This window comes from Pteropus medius, unplaced genomic scaffold (genome assembly GCF_902729225.1).
Source record: "Pteropus medius unplaced genomic scaffold, Ma_sr-lr_union100, whole genome shotgun sequence".
Taxonomy (NCBI): domain Eukaryota; kingdom Metazoa; phylum Chordata; class Mammalia; order Chiroptera; family Pteropodidae; genus Pteropus; species Pteropus medius.
The window spans coordinates 4,134,886-4,150,947 of NW_024352784.1; the positions used below are offsets into that span (position 1 = coordinate 4,134,886).

The 16,062-nt window shown below is 38.0% G+C and overlaps 1 protein-coding gene across 1 annotated transcript in view; it reads left to right on the forward strand.

Moving 5' to 3' along the window:
• Nucleotides 1–8,556: 8,556 nt before the first annotated feature.
• Nucleotides 8,557–16,062, forward strand: part of MRPL48 (mitochondrial ribosomal protein L48) — a 47,137-nt gene continuing 39,631 nt past the window's right edge. The window contains exon 1 of the mRNA XM_039848022.1: nucleotides 8,557–8,712. Coding sequence (XP_039703956.1) covers nucleotides 8,692–8,712 — 21 coding nt within the window. The 5' untranslated portion in view covers nucleotides 8,557–8,691. The remainder of the gene's footprint in view (nucleotides 8,713–16,062) is intronic.

Here is a 16,062-nt window from a genome sequence, read left to right on the forward strand (position 1 = left end):
CTAATCATATATCTGATAGGGGTTTAATATTCAGAATATGTAAAAAAACTATAACTCAACAGTTCAAAAACGGGCAAAGGACATGAATAGAAATTTCCTTAGAGAAGATATACAGATGATCAACAAGCACACAAAAAGATGCACATTATCATTAGTCATTAGGTTAATACAGACCAAAACCATTTCTCATCTACAAGGACGGCTATAAAAAATAAAAATAAACATCGGAAAATAAGTGTTGGTGTGGACATGAACAAATTAGAACCCTTGTACATTGCTGGTGGGAAGGTAAAATGAAGTAGCTGCTGTGGAAAACAATACGGCAGTTCCTCAAAAAGTTAAAATATAGACTTATCACATGATTCAGCAATTCCACTCTGAAGTATATACTCAAAATAATTGAAAGCAGAAAATCGAACAAATACTTGTATGGACACGTTAATAGTAGCACTATTCACAATAGCCAAAAGGTAGAAAACCCAGGAGTCTATCAACACATGAATGCATAAACAAACAGTGGTATGTCCATACAATGTAATATTATTCACCCATAAAATGGAATAAAGGGTTCAGGAAATTGATATATGCTACAACATGGATGTACCTTAAAAACATTCTAAGTGAAAAAAAGCCAGAAACAAAAGGAAAAATATTACATGATTTCAATACGTGAAATATCTAGAATAGGCAAATCCAAAGAGACAGAAAGTTGATCAGAGATTACCAGCGGCAGGTGGAGGGGGCAATGGGGAAAATAAGAAGAAGAGTTTCTGTTTGGGGGTGATGAAAATTTCTGGAAATAGATAATGGTGGTGGTTGCACAGTATTGTGTCTGCAGTAAATGCCACTGAATTGTACACTTAAAATTGTTAAAGTGGAAGATTTTGTTATAAAAATTTTGCTACAATAAAAAAAGTTTTAAAACATGAGCTGGGCCTACGACCTGGTGATATCTAAATAGGATGGCTATAAATTTCAGAACAGTCAACATTCATGACTGTTGTGCCAATCGTAATTCTTAATAGTATCCCTTTAGGCTCTCAAAGCTAGTTTGAAACAATAAATTATATGGTCACCCTATCTCTAAGGATCTCTGATTTTCAGTGGTTCTGAGACATTAACCTCTGCAATAGGACTATGTGCAGGTTTTGTGACATCACTTCTGGAAAACTAAAACTCATCGGGCCTTCAGAAAACTGGAGGAAGTGCAGGAGGGGTCTGCACTTCACACAATACCCAGCCCCCAAGCGGTACACCTCCCTTTCCATTTAGTCCGGAGAGCGCTGACTAGGGAGGAAAACTGGGAGAGTACAGCTGAGCAGGTGAAAGCAAACCGCTCCACCCTCTTGCGTTCTTCCACTCTCAACATGGACAGCCCCTTCGAAGTGGGAAAAGGACGGTTCCATCTCTAGCAGGCCCCAATGGGGCGGGCCCTAGGAACCAAAATTTGTTCAGTGGACCAATGGGGAGAGACAAGGGGCGGGAACTATGAGAGGAGGAGGTGTCGGCCGGCGAGGTCCTTGCGGGTGGCCTGGATCAGGCGTGCCCTGCTGGCGCGTTGTGCCTGCCACGTAATTCCCAGTTCCTGCGGCTGGATTTTGCCGGGTAGGGTGCCACCGTCAGCACTTCCGGGTTGAACTCCAGCTACGCCGGTCAGTCCCCACGCTCTCCGGTGCTAGTCCCTCCCCTTCAGAGCTAGCCCCACTCAAAGCCCAGATGGCCCCTCCCTCTCCTTTACGCTGATTAGTCTCTACCTCCCAAACCCGAGACAAATTGGCAGCACCATGTGTGACTTGACACGTTTGAATTTGAAACATTTTTTTCTCATTAGGAAAATACATGCATAATTTAGAATATTAAGAAATTGTGAGAAGCATAATGAAAATAAGAATTACCCTATCAACATGAAACAATCATGATTACCTTTGGTCATTTTTACTTTTTTTTCCCGTGTAATACACAATTTGGACAATGCTGTATAAAGTTAAGTATTGTTTGTTACATACTAAATATTCTTGTCATTTTAATTATATGCAGAGTACAAAGTATTCCATGATGAATATGCCATAATTTCCATATTTTCTAATGAGCATTTAGGCTCTTGGAACTTTGAGTAGCTGATTAGAGGTAGGGTGGATAGAGTAGAGGCAGCCAAGAACTGGCTAGTTCACAACTTCATCTTCTATTTGTAAAGTTGTTCCACGAGAATTACAAGATTTTTTAAAGGCTGTAGCCTTTCAGACCTTACAGTCTTAAGGTTTTAGAGTATTACAGTCTTGAGAAACTCATAATCATAATTCCTTGAGGGTGGAAATGACCTCTGAAGAAACAAGTCCAGACTTTCACCAAAGATAGGAGTATCAAACAATCACAGCATTCTCAAAAGTTGAGTCCTTTACATTTAGAATGTCACCTCTTACTAGCTGTACTGAGTCTCTCTCCTGTGCCGAAATGGCTCTAACAAATCTTCACAGAATAGTCAAGAAATAAGTTAGGACTTCCAGCCCCAACTTCTTCCTAGCTAGGAACTTTCCTAGGTATCTAAATGCTAATTGTCTTACAGTACCATTTCTAATTAGGCAAATAAGTGGACAGGGAAGGGGGAGTTTTACATGGATTTATTCACTTATTTATTTATTTGATAGGAGATAAATAAATTTTGGTTTTTGGTCTCTTCCATGAGATCTGGGGGTAGAGGGACTGACAGTTCAGGAGATCTGTAATAATGATAAATTGGCCTGAGTGTGGGTCTCTAACAATTATCAAATGAGGTAAAGTTGAGTGGTAGTGGTTGAATGAAAAGAGCACTGAACTAGTAGAAAAAAACCTGGATCCACTTTCCATGTGATGTTGAGCAAGTCACTCTAACCTTTTGTCTTAATTTCCTAATCTTGTGATGAGGATGTAAGTCCTTCTTTACTTGCTTTATAAGATTGTGATGATGAACAATTGAGAAAATGTCTATGAAGGCACTGTGTTATTATTACTGAATGGTATAAAATTTTTAAAAAGAAAGCTTTGAAACTTTCAGAGAATCAGATGTCGCAAAAATCAGGTAGTATAGTATCTCCCCTAGTTCTATATAGCTGAGCATATAGCAGAGTCCTTTTTGAGGTCAGCGATCACTTCCTAGGCCATGATGGTATTATCGACTCAGGGAGACTTGTTTTACTCTGAAGAATTTGCCTGCTTGGAAGGAACAGAGTTACCTCAAGTGGTCTAGGGTGGAGATTTGTTGAACATTTGTTGTTAGAATATATATGCTAAAGGACCCTGAAATGCTGAGCAGCCCAGTTTCAGGAAAGAGGGTGCTTCTGGATTCAGGATGAGGCTAGGGACCACAATGGAATTGGAAGTTCTAGCTTCCTCTTAGCCAGACTTGAAGAATAATGGCTACTTGGGTTGAACCTTAGTTTCCTTATCTGTAAGCTGGAAATAACAACAGTACAAAGTTATCTAATTTGGTTACCACCTATTAATGGCAGAAAGACCATTAGAGATCAAGGGGCCTTAGGATTTACACACACATACATACATATATGCACATGAATAAAAGGGACGCTGTTCTAATTAAGCAGAAGGCAGGAGTTTGGGAGTGTAGCCCCATCCACTCGGCCTTTCCCTTGATCTTAGAGCTCCTATTCCATCATCCTCATTACACAGATTTGGATAATGAGGTCTAAAGAGAAATGACTTGCTCCAGGTCACATAATCGTTGTGGTGGGGCTTGAACCAGATTTCTTGAACACATGTATGGTGTTCTTTCCCTGAATATAAGCTGCTTACTAAAATATAATAAGGGTGTGTTTAAAAGGCTGATATTGGCAGGAAAAAAGTATTAAGACTCCACAGGATAAATAGATAATCAACATGAACAAGCAATTCACAAAGGAAATACAACTGGATAATAAAATGTGGGGAAAGGTTTGATCATATTAGCAACAGAAAATGAAAATAAAGATTATGCAATTTATAAACAATCAAATTTGTAAAGATTTTTGATATGCAATTTTTTACTTACCAAATATGGAAAGTTTTCAAATATATTAATATTTAGTGCTTATAAAGGTGTGGCAAAAAAGGAAACTGAGAAATAAAGCAATAGCAATTTGGCAAAATATACCAAAAACCTCAAAATGAATCTATCTAGAACTAATTTTTCTTCTCATGATAACTATCATAAGAAAGTAATTGTAAAGTGAAAATTTAGCGTAATTTGTAATATTGAAAGTAAAAAATTTAAGATCCAATGATACATCTTTATAACAGAATATTTTACAGCTACAAAATGATATGTGCAATGAGTTTTTAATAAGCTAGGGAATAGTTTACGTCATAATATACTGGAAACAAAACTTCCTGTAAAATTGGATGCACTATATTACAACTATTTTGAAAAGACATGTAAAATAAGAGAAATATAATGAAATGTTTTACAGTAAGTATCCCCTCCCTTTTTTTTTCTTCAAGAAAATGCTCTCAGAGACTCAAGTAAGCTTATCTGAGAACCATTTATATTTTGATTAGCAATCCTTGGGGCCAAAGGTGTGTTAGTATTCTTCAGCAAGCCCAAAGTTCATCCATGAATATCTTTTGGTGCCTCCTATGTGTACATGCTATAAAGATGCTGAAACTTTACATGCTGAATACTGAATCAAACAAGGATTTTAAAATCAAGGAGCATGGTCTGGTGATCAGACAAAACACATCTGCAAATAACTATAATACAAATAATAAAGTCCAGAAGGGAGATATGGGAAAATATGTTGAGCAGTTATCAGTGTAGTAGAAGCTAAGGATACGTGACTAGGAATAGCTGGAATGGTAAATTGGAGATAATCATGAGAGCTATGAATACCAATGTAAGGAGTGTGTTGTTAAATTGGAGGGTCATAAGTAGCTATTGAGGTTTTGTTTGTTTGGATTTATTTTCCTTTTTAAATCATAATCTTCATGATACGTGCTTCAGGAAGGCTGCTTTTGGAAATAAACTGGAATGTGGATGAGACTGAAGGCTGGTAGATTATCTAGAAGCCAGCACAATAGTTCATGTGAGAGACGGCGAAAGTGGAACCTGGGAAATAGATGTGATGGTAAAGAGGAGGAGGCATTCAAATAAAGAGAGAGGATAGTTGAAGCTCTTATCTCAGTAGGTCAAGGATGTATTACTCTCTTCTGAGGAATTTATTTCAAAATTGGCCTCCCATCATGCTTTTGTCTCTGTCTCCTAATCCCAAACTTCCAGGAAGAATTACACTAGAGACTTTGAGTAATTTGCTAGAATGAAATTATAGTTTTTCTGTTCCTGATTTTCAGTACATATGTAATATCTGGGGATTGGGCAGCAGAAACTGCAAAGGATTCTTCCATAAGAATCTTCTTATGGACTAGGAAGTAATGGTGTAAGTTATAAAGGCTGGTTTAGTGCAGGCCATCCTGAAAGGGATGGGGGAAGCAGTGAGCAGATAGTCTCTCAAGTGTCTAAATATTCTAGAATCTCTGTGCTGAAGGAGCTTTGTGCAGCAGGTACTCTCTCAGTAACTTGAACATAGTTTCTGAGCTTCTAGAAAGATTCTCGACTGAGTTGCACACATAGCTGGTTGGCAAGTGGTTCTTTGTACCCTTCTCCCTCCTTTCTTGCAGGCTTCTGTGATCTCACTAACCACTTGAGCTTCTCTCTTGCAGCCTCTTTCATCATCCTTTCTCCTTCTCTCCAGGGTAAGGTAATCCCCATTTACTTGGCCCAGCACTGCAGAAGCATAAAATTACTGGTAAAGTATAGGTTGGAGAGTCAGCCCCAACCCTTTCTGACTTTTCCTAGGTAGCCACCTCTCTTCCACTAATGGCCTTTTAAGTATGATTTTCTTTGTACCAAAACCATTCCAAAAAAGAAAAAAAAGAAAGAAAAAGAAAAGTCCTACTGAAACTAAAATAGTTTTCAGTTAGAATGGGCTTAATATATATATTCTACTTAAGCCATAAATTTGTCACCCTTGGGAAACTTTTTATAATAGGTACCATAGAAGTATTACTTTCAAGGAAGTTTAACCTGAGATCAAACATATTCTTCTAAAGGGCTTCTTTTTATCCTCTCTTGTTCCCTAAGGCTTTCTCTGATGTGGTTGTGCTGGGGACTGGAGCAGGTTTGTTTTGTTTTGTTTTTGTTTTTGTTTTTAAATAAAAAAAGCTTTTAAAGAAGGCTGGCTTGTAAAAATAAAGCCAGAAAGGCAGAGTTCCTTCATGCTTGTGTGTGTGTTAGAAGGGAAGGGAGGGGGGTGTAAAAGAGCTTAAAAATTCTAAAATTCATAATAACATCTAGGAACTTTTAAATATCCACTCATTCTTTATTTTGTTCAACATTTATTGGAGCATAATTATGACCTATGCCATATGCTGGGGATATAAGAAAAATAAAGACTACTCCTTTAAGAATATGCTATGATGCACAGGACTGAGAATAAGATGGAATGAACAAAGATTGGGAGACATCTGTCTGGAGGTGGAGGAGAAATTTACAGGACTGAAGAAGTTGGTGCTTCACTGCATTTAACCTCCATTCTTATCTGGGAAAAGGCTGACTTCATTGTTAGTGCCTCAGTGAAGTTGCTTGTTGCCCAAATTCGTTTGTGCTGTGTAAATGTCAATTCACCAAATGCCTGTTTGAGATTTAGGGTTGGTAATGGGAGGATCTCAGAGTTTGCTCTTGGTGTTAACCATAAGAAGGGGTTCCAGAGCTAAAAATCTATTGTCATTACCCTATTATTGTCATGTACAAGTCATTTAAGCTTAGGCAAGCCATCTATCATCTTCCGTTCCATTTTATCATGCACAAAGTGAAAAAACATATGGATCATCTTACCTTTGATAAAATTGCATAAGGTTTGTGTAAGAGGTTTGAAAAGTACAAAACGATAAACATAACAATATCTGTATTAATCTTTGAGGTGGAAAAAAGAATACTTGTTTAAAAATGCTCACAATTTAGTGGGAAGGATATACAAGTAAACAAATAGTTACAAGATACTGTATTGAGGGAATAAAAAATGAGTGTGCAAGTACACTAGAGGGACCACACCATTGCTATGAAGCTGATGTAAGAGACTAAGTAGGAAAGGTAACATTTAACAAGTGTTAGGAAGGATGTGGAGAAAAGGGAACCCCTGAACACTGTTGGTGGGAATGTAAATTAGTACAGCCATTATGGAAAACAGTATAAACAGTATATAAATAATGGAAGATAATGCCAGCTTTTAAAGAGAAGGAAAACTTGTCATTTGCCACAACATGGATTAACCTGAAGGACATTATGCTAAACGAAATGAGCCATACACAGTAAGACAAATACTCCATGATTTCACTTTTGTGTGCAATCTAAAATAGTCAAACTCATAAAAGCAGAGTATAGAATGGTGGTGACCAAGGGTTCAGGCTGGAGGATGGGAGATGTTGGTCAAAGATGTTGGTACAAAGTTCCAGTTATGCAGGATGAGTAAGTCTAGAGATCCAATGTACAGCATGATGACTTTAGATAATGAAATCCTGTATTGAATACTGGAAATATGCTAAGACAGTAGATTTCAGGTGCTCTCATCACTCACAAAAAGGTAACCATATAAGGAGATATGTTAACTAGCTTGACTAATAATCATTTCACTATGTATATATTTATCAAATCATCATATTGTACACTTTAAATACATACTTTTCTTTTTAAAAAGTGGCTCACAGAGATTAGTAGGAAGATAAAGCCATAAACAGACAAGTATAAAGCAATGAGGAATTCCAACTACAGAAATATAAAAACTCTTGTGTATAAAGCGTATATGCGGTCACTGAAGTCAACATCAAGTGAAATAACAAATATAGTTATTTTTATTGTTGCTGTTACTATTATTGCTGCTGCTACTGTTTTCATTATTGTTGTTCTCAAGGAAAAGGTGTAAAAACTGGTAAATATGAACGGGGCTGCAGTGATAGGGAGTTTGCTTTTTTGTCAGAAACTCTGCCAAGGTTTTTTAACCTGTTGTTTTATCAGTCCTTCCTATGATGAAATTTCAAGGAGCTACAAAGGGCTATGTGGGTAAATCTATGTCCCCCAAAGGTAGCCGTTAACTCCTTTGGGGGCAGAATTGCTAAGAGACCATTTACAGAGACAAATTCACAGTTAAATGATGCATTGAACATAATGCATTGCACATAGTGGTCACTCAATAAAAAATAATTATTAATTATTAGGAGGCTATCGAATGTCAGAAAAGTTAGAGTCAATCAGCTTTTAGAGGTTAGAAGTCAGATCGCCACGTTCTGTGCTAGACGCTGGAACGAATTAATCAGATAGGATCTCAGTCCTTGAGAAACTTAAAATCAAATGCAGGAGATAGTAACAATTAATATATAGTATGGTAAATGAAACAGAAATTTGTGCAAAGTTATCTGAGCAACAAGAGCTGACAATTCAGCCTGGAGAAAGCAGTGAAGGTGACACTTGAGCTGTAGTGAGCGCGGAGTCTGAGGAGGGAATTTCTAGGCAGAGGCTGCCGGAACCAAGATGCTGCAGAGTTCAGCGAGTCTCGGTCGGATATTGTTACTGGACCGATCGAGGCCGTTCCGTCAGTGTTTGCAGCCGCCCAGGGATTGCGGCTGTTTGAGCTGATCTTCAGCTTCCACAATAACAGGCCGCAACAGCAGAGGATGAACGGAGCTCTGGGAAAGGTAACGTAGGTTTCGCGCATGCCGGCCGCGGACAGGGTGGTGGGGAGAGCAGACCTGGGAGGTGGCTGTGGCCTCTGCAGACATCCGGGTATATTCACTGGAGAGACCAAGCCTCTTCCCGGCAGCACATGCGGCGCCTTGTAATCAAACGATTGCGCTCCCTCTTCTCTGGGCGCCCTCCGCCGCAATATCACACGCGCTAAGCACCCGCTACTAGCTACGGTCGCTGTCCATTGGCTTGGAAAGAGTTCCGCTGAAAATCACACCAGGATAGGTCCCAATAATCTGTATGACCTTAAGCAGGTCACTTTATTTTGTGTTAAGTCATCAACTTCCAGATTTTTTTTCTACAAATACCGTTTTTGACTTGCTGAACTAATCTGAGACTACTTGGCAATAAGGGAAGGATGGTAATAAACTACATTTCTACTTGTAAAACCTTATTTAAGTGACTGCGGTAAAACCGTATGAACCACCGGAAATGCATTCTGTGGCCTTACCTTGTCCTCTTAACAGACTGAACGTTATCGATTGCACTCTTTCAGTTGTATGCTGCTTAGAATAATGACTTATTTTTAGCAATTTGTGTTAAAATTTTATTTTAGGCATTAATTGTAGAGACTATAATCTCCATGATCCATAGATTAGCATGATCATTTGTGCTCGGGGATCTACTAGTAGTTATCTTCGAGCAGCCCCTGACTTTCTCTAGATTTGTTTCCTTAAGGGCCCAAACCTCACTTCATATGAAATGACTCACTGTTGTTCATGTCATCTTAGCGAAATTGTGAGAATTTGGCCATATCTGTGAAAGGATAATAGAAAAATAATCAGAAAGTTTCAAAATTCTGTTGGTAAAGATGATCAGATTGGTGGCTCCATGCTCCTGCTCTATTTGCCTTGATTCTGAGGAATGCTGAAAGGGAGAGATCATTTTTCAAGGAATACTGTTTTTAACCATTCTATACTCCAGGAGTGCCCATGGAAATCTGTCATTAGGCCATCATCTGAAGAAATAAGGACATATAGAGCCCTTCCAAGTCTGATGCCACTGTTCCCTTCCATATTCCTTTCTACTGACTTTATACTCTTCTGTCTGCCCTCCTGCTTTGTCCAGATAGTCTTCTTTTTATTTGCTAAATGCCGAATTCCTGATCCTTGATCTTATGGAGCTTTTTCATTTGGAGTACCTTTACCCTTCTTATCACTTATCCAATTACTCCCCTCCTTGAGGGCCCAGCTCATGTTATCTTTTCTATAAACACTTTCTGATCACTCCATGTCTGTTTATTTTCTGAACTCCTACTGGTAGTATGTTTTGGCACCTAATCACATGCAGTCATGTGACCATCCTCGTCTTAGCCTGTCTTGAGGTGTTAGTTAATACTTTACAGTTATGAGGAAAATTAATGGGTTTGCATCAGACCTGTATTCTATCTCTTGTTTGACCTCTCTCTGCTCCAGTTTCATATCTGTAAAATGCAGATGCTGCTGCTATCTGGAATTGCTGTTTATGCAAGTAGGTATATTGATATTCTACAGTTATAAACTGCTTCATTTGTATAATTTCATTTGATATTCGTAATATTATGAGAGAGTCCTGGCAGGTGCAAGATGAGGAAATGGAAGCTACTGGTACATAATAGGTTCTCAGGTGTTCTACTGAATGCCTGGATGAATGAATGCCTTGCTTATAGGGCAGTGGCCTTTTAAATGGTAGTACTGAGACTGGAGCTTAAATTTTTTACTCCTCTAAGACCCTATTGCCTTTCCTTTTATGAGTATTTCACATCTCCCTAATTTGATAATAATCTTGGTTTTCCTCATCTGTGAAATGAAGAATGAAAACTCCTCTTGACCTTTCTAGTTGTCAATCTTTCTTTCTTTGTGATCTATACAGTCCATTATATTGATCTCACATTGTCATATAGTAAATAATTTGCACATCTCTCCTTACTGAAAGATTTGAGGGCACACAACTATATTTTCTTCATATCTGTATGTACTCAGTCTACAGTGTACTTAGCTTAAAATAGGTACCTGATAAATACTGAATGAATAAGTGAATAAACAAATGTTGACATTGCATGGTAAGTACATGGTAGAGTTGAGACTGGAACTTCAAACTCTTAACTCAGTGCTCTTTCTTTGGGACCCTAAGAAATTATTAGCTAATAATCATCTCAAATTTTAGATAAGTGAGAAGCCCAGCTTTACAGTAATAAAACTGGGCAGAATCATATACCTCTTTAGGTCAACAGAAGTAGTAGAGCAAGGTGGATCTGATTAACATGCTAATACTGATATTCATCAAATCCCAGAAAACATATTGACTGATCAAGATATCAGCCCAGAAGGAGCAACTTTGGGGACCGATCTCATAGTTCAAATGAAAACATTGAAGGTAATGTGGAGCAGAGTTCATATGAATAACTAGTAGTGAGGACTGAAGCAAATAACAAACCAACAGACATGAATTAGGAAGACATAAGAAGATAGGAAATAGGACACAAATTTCAGAGTGCCTAGAAGGCAGGGAGTCCAAAGGCCAGGAAAATGGTTATGAAGTGGCTGTAGCCTGGTCACTACTAGATTGTAAGTGGAGGACAGGGACATTTTTCTATTTTGTTCATGGTTTTATCTTCAGCACCTGTCACACACACTATTATTTAATAAATGAGGAGCTGAACAGTCACCACCATTATCATCAGTGCTACCAATTTGACAATTAACAATATGTCTTGCATTTGCTAAGCCCTTTTTTTTAATATTATGTAATTTAACCATATTATCAACTTTTTGAGATAAATATTTTTATAACCTCTGTAGAGATAAGAAAATGAGGTTTGGTGGGATTTATTAATTTGATCACCAAATATTTGTTCAGCACCTGTTATGTTTCAGTATGCTAAATCCTGGGATGTAGCAGTTTCCTCTTTTCATGGAGCTTATATTCCTAGCAAAGAGGCTAATTAAACATATAACTACTTAATTTATTGTTATAAGGGCCACAAAAGAAAGACCCTGGGTACTGTATGAGTGTGTAACAGCAGGAGCCAAGCAAGTCTGAACAGTCAGGAGAGTTTTCTTGAGGATGTTATATGACTAAAACTTAAAGAAGGATAGAATTTAGACAGGGAGAACATGTGCAAAGTCCCTGAAATGAGAATATACTAGGAGTTCCAGATGGCCCCTAGGAAATTGGGAGGAGGAGAAGCAGTCAGGATTGGATTAAGGAAGAGTATGTAGAGAACTATGGGGATGAGAGTTGGGGAGATAATATGGGAGTAGACTTATATTTCAGAAGGTGACTACAGGTAATTTGAAACTGAACTTAGTCCTGAAGGAAGTTAGGGAATTGGGATTAACAGCTCAACTGTGGCCTATAAGTGCCATCCAGCAGTTAAATGGTGTGAAGCCAGGTATTCTTTTTTTTAAATATTGAGATATAATTCACATATCATACATAATATTCACCCTTTAAAAGTAGAAAATTCAGTTTTTAGTATATCCACAAATTTGTGCAGCCATCACCAATATCTAATGCCAGTATATTTTCATCACTCCCAAAAGAAATCCTGTAACCATAAGCAGTCACTTCTCATTCCCCGCTCGCCCTGCCCACTCCCTGGTAGCCAATAATCTACTTTCTGTCTTTATGGATTTGTCTGTTCTGGTCATTTCATATAAATGAAATCATACAGTATGTGAGGTCAGGTATTTCTTAAGTGACTTGTCAAAGATCACATAGCTAATAAGAATGAAGTGCTGATATTCAAACCCAGTCCTTTGTGAATCTATAACCTGTACTTCTAACTGCCATAAAGACTTAGTGCAAAGACAGACTTCGATAGTCAACATCTTAAACATATTCAGAAGAGAATGGCCAAAGGAAAAACTATAAATAAGCAATTTTGAAAGAACTCAGAAAAGGTCACCTTTCTGAGCTTTGGTTTCCTTACAGTAAAATGGAAGTAGAAGTATCTACCTCACAGAATAGTTGTGAGCATTAAAGGAAATGATGTTCAGCATATAGCAGATCTTCAACAACAGGGTTATTGAGACTATTGTTATCAGCATATGAATTTCACTAGTATAAATTAGTATTACTCTTTTGAGAGGCAGTGTGGCAGAATGGAAAACGTGGGCTTTGGATTCAGTCACACTTGGGTTTGAATTATGGTACCTCTTACCAGCCTATAATTTTGGGCAATTTACCTAAGCCTCTGTTTTTTCCTAAGCCTCTATCAGAGGATTGGTATAAAGATTAATTGAAATAGTACATGGAACGTGCTCAGCACAAAGGATGTATTCAATAAATAATAATCCTAGTTTAAATGATATTTGTTAATATACAAATATATTCTGTTAGTCTTCATAAAACAGCTCTCGGTTGCTTGCCTGAAGGGTCCCTTACCCATTGCTGTCATTACTCACCCTGGGGCTCTGCTGTCTGAAGCTACTCTTGTACTATATAGGTTTCGCCCCATGACTTTGGTTCTTTGGTAGCAGTCCTTTCCTAGTTCCTGGCTCCGGAGCTCATGGGACAAGTATTTTTGTAACCCATTGCAGCAGCTGTGTCCTCATTCATTCGCTAGCATCACTGCCCTCCTCTTCAATTTGTTCCAGAACTGTAGCTGCTCTTTATTTGCTGACTGGGAGGAGGTGGTGTTTGTAGATACAGTCCCAAAATAGATTACTTTGGTCCTGATAAATAATGCTGAACATTGCAGGGGAACAGAAGCACATTTCCCAGAGCTGAAAGAGAGCGTTCACACTACAATTTGAATATCTTCCAGAAAGTTGTCAACCTTTAAGCCTGGCTTTTAGATAATTAAATCTTTTGCTATTATAATAGAGATTGAGAAATCTGAACAATTAAAGTGAGGAAAAATCATTTTCATCTAGGTCTTTCTTCCCTCCCAGTACCTCTTCTGTATGAAATGACCCATTTAAGAATATACTCTGTTTGCTTTGATTTCTGTGCTGTTTGTCATGGTTGATCTGGGGCCTGCAGGAATCTTAAGTGCCACCTGTTCTAACTTCAGGGGAGCAAGTACGAGCCAAGGTATTGTTGGCAAAAAGGTTGCTGCCATCAATCCAACACCAACAGGAGCCCCCAGTTTGGGGTGCAATGAAGGGTTAGTAACTTTATTCAGGCGAATATTTTGCAAACCAGAGAAACAGAAAATGTACTCCATGGTGACAAACAGGACACCCTCTTATAAGAAGAAAGTACCTCCCCCATCCCTGCTTGGTCCATGTTTATGTAAATGAAGAATCCAAAATCAAACAATCTTTTGGCCCAAATAGCACTGACCTGATTGGTTGGAATAGTGCGTTCTGATTGCTTGTTTTGAAGCTGCTCTGATTAGTCAATAAAGATGTAAATGAGGATATGGCTGTGCCGTTCTGATTGGACAGGGAAGGTCTCAGCCCATTGGTCAAAATATAATACCAGGAACTCTTTTGTAAGGGTTGACTCCGGAGAGAGAAACAGTGCAGCAACTCAGACCATGGCTTTTCCCTGAAATGCAGAGTGCATAAGAGGCATCTGTTGGCAATGGCAGCTAGATTCTGCTTAGGAATTCTGGCTGAGTTAACCATGGATCCGTTTGCAGATATTTTCCTTCTTGAGGTCCATGGTATGGTGGCTGTTGGTGGGGGAGCTGGCTAGTGCTCCTGTCTTCTGAGGCTCATAGTTTGCCTGCTCTATCTTTTATTTGGCCAATATTAGGTTAGGCATGTTACACACATACTTTACAAAGTTTTTTAGTATCCGACTTAATTGTGATTTTTATGATTGTCTATGTACTTTGCCCTTCCTTCCATATATTCATATCCTTTCCAATCTTCCATTCTCTGGGAGACTTTTTCTGGAAAATTTTATTATTTCTCCCCTACCTCCTGATTTCCTAAGTACCAACACATTCATTTATGTGAGAGAGGGTATAAAACAGTGTGGGAATTATTTGCTTTGGAGTCAGAGAAACCTATGATCCTATGCTAGTTCTGACAGTAGCTGTTTGACTTTGGGTAGATTACTTACTCTCAGTTTCAACTATAGAATGAGATAATAATACATATTCTGTAAGGGAATTATGATTTAGACACATTATTTACAAAATAGATGTGGGTACTTAATAAATGGTAGCAATGGTTATCACTCATTCACTTCACCAAAACTAAACTTGATTGAATAGCTGCTATGTGGAAATACGACATGACCCTTACCCCTGAGCCTCTCTTGGTTTAGAATAGTGGTCTATGGGTGATGTTAAGAATTTTAGTGACTCTCGTAGTGTGCAAACTTTTGTATATCCATGCCTATATGAAGTTGGGGAGAAGGCAATTGACTTTGAACAGACTTTCAGCAAAGTCTGTAACACCCCAAGTGCTAAGATCTTCTGGCCAGCTCCACCTGGATTTCCTGCCAGAGGAGCTTGTTGTTTGTATCACCTATTGTGACTTAATCACATAATGGTTGTAATATTGCTTAGCTGTTTGATACAAATGTATGTCCAGATCTCCAGCCATTCAAATTCCTGTTGGACAGGGATTGTGTTTACATTTTTAAACAGCTTTATTGAGATATCATTCATGTACCACACAATTCATCCATTTAAAATGTACAATTCAGTGGCTTTTAATATATTCTGAGTTGTGCAACCATCACTACAATTGATTTTAGAACATGTCATCACCCCAAAAAGGAACCTCATGTCCCTTTGCTGTCATTCCCAGCTACTCAGCCCCTCAGCTCTAGGCAATCACTAATCTGCTTTCTCTGTAGATTCACCTATTCTCGGTATTTCATATAAATGGAGTCATTCAATATTTGACTCTTGTGACTGACTTCTTTCACTTAGTATAATGTTTTTAGAGTTCATCCATGTTGTTACATTTTGCTTGTATAGGCCCTTTAATATTCAGCATAGTAGTTGGTACATAATAATCTTTTTAAAAATAAACTTTATTTTAGAATAGTTGTAGAAATACAGAAAAGTTGCAAAGATAGTACAGAGAATTCCCACATACCTCACATCCAGTTTTCTCTATTATTATCTTACATTAGTAGTGGTATATTTTTCATAATTAATGAACCAATATTGACATATTATCATTAATTAAAGTCCATACTTTACTCATATTTCTTTCCTTTTTTAATCTAGTGTCATTTTTCTGTTCCAGAATCCCATTCAGGATATTATGTTACATTTAGTCGTCACGTCTCCTTAGGCTCCTATGGTCTGTGACTGTTTCTCAGACTTCCCTTTGTTTTTGCTTACAAGTCTTTTAACGCATACATGTTAAAGGAATTGAAATTGTTATCTATAGCAGACAGGATTT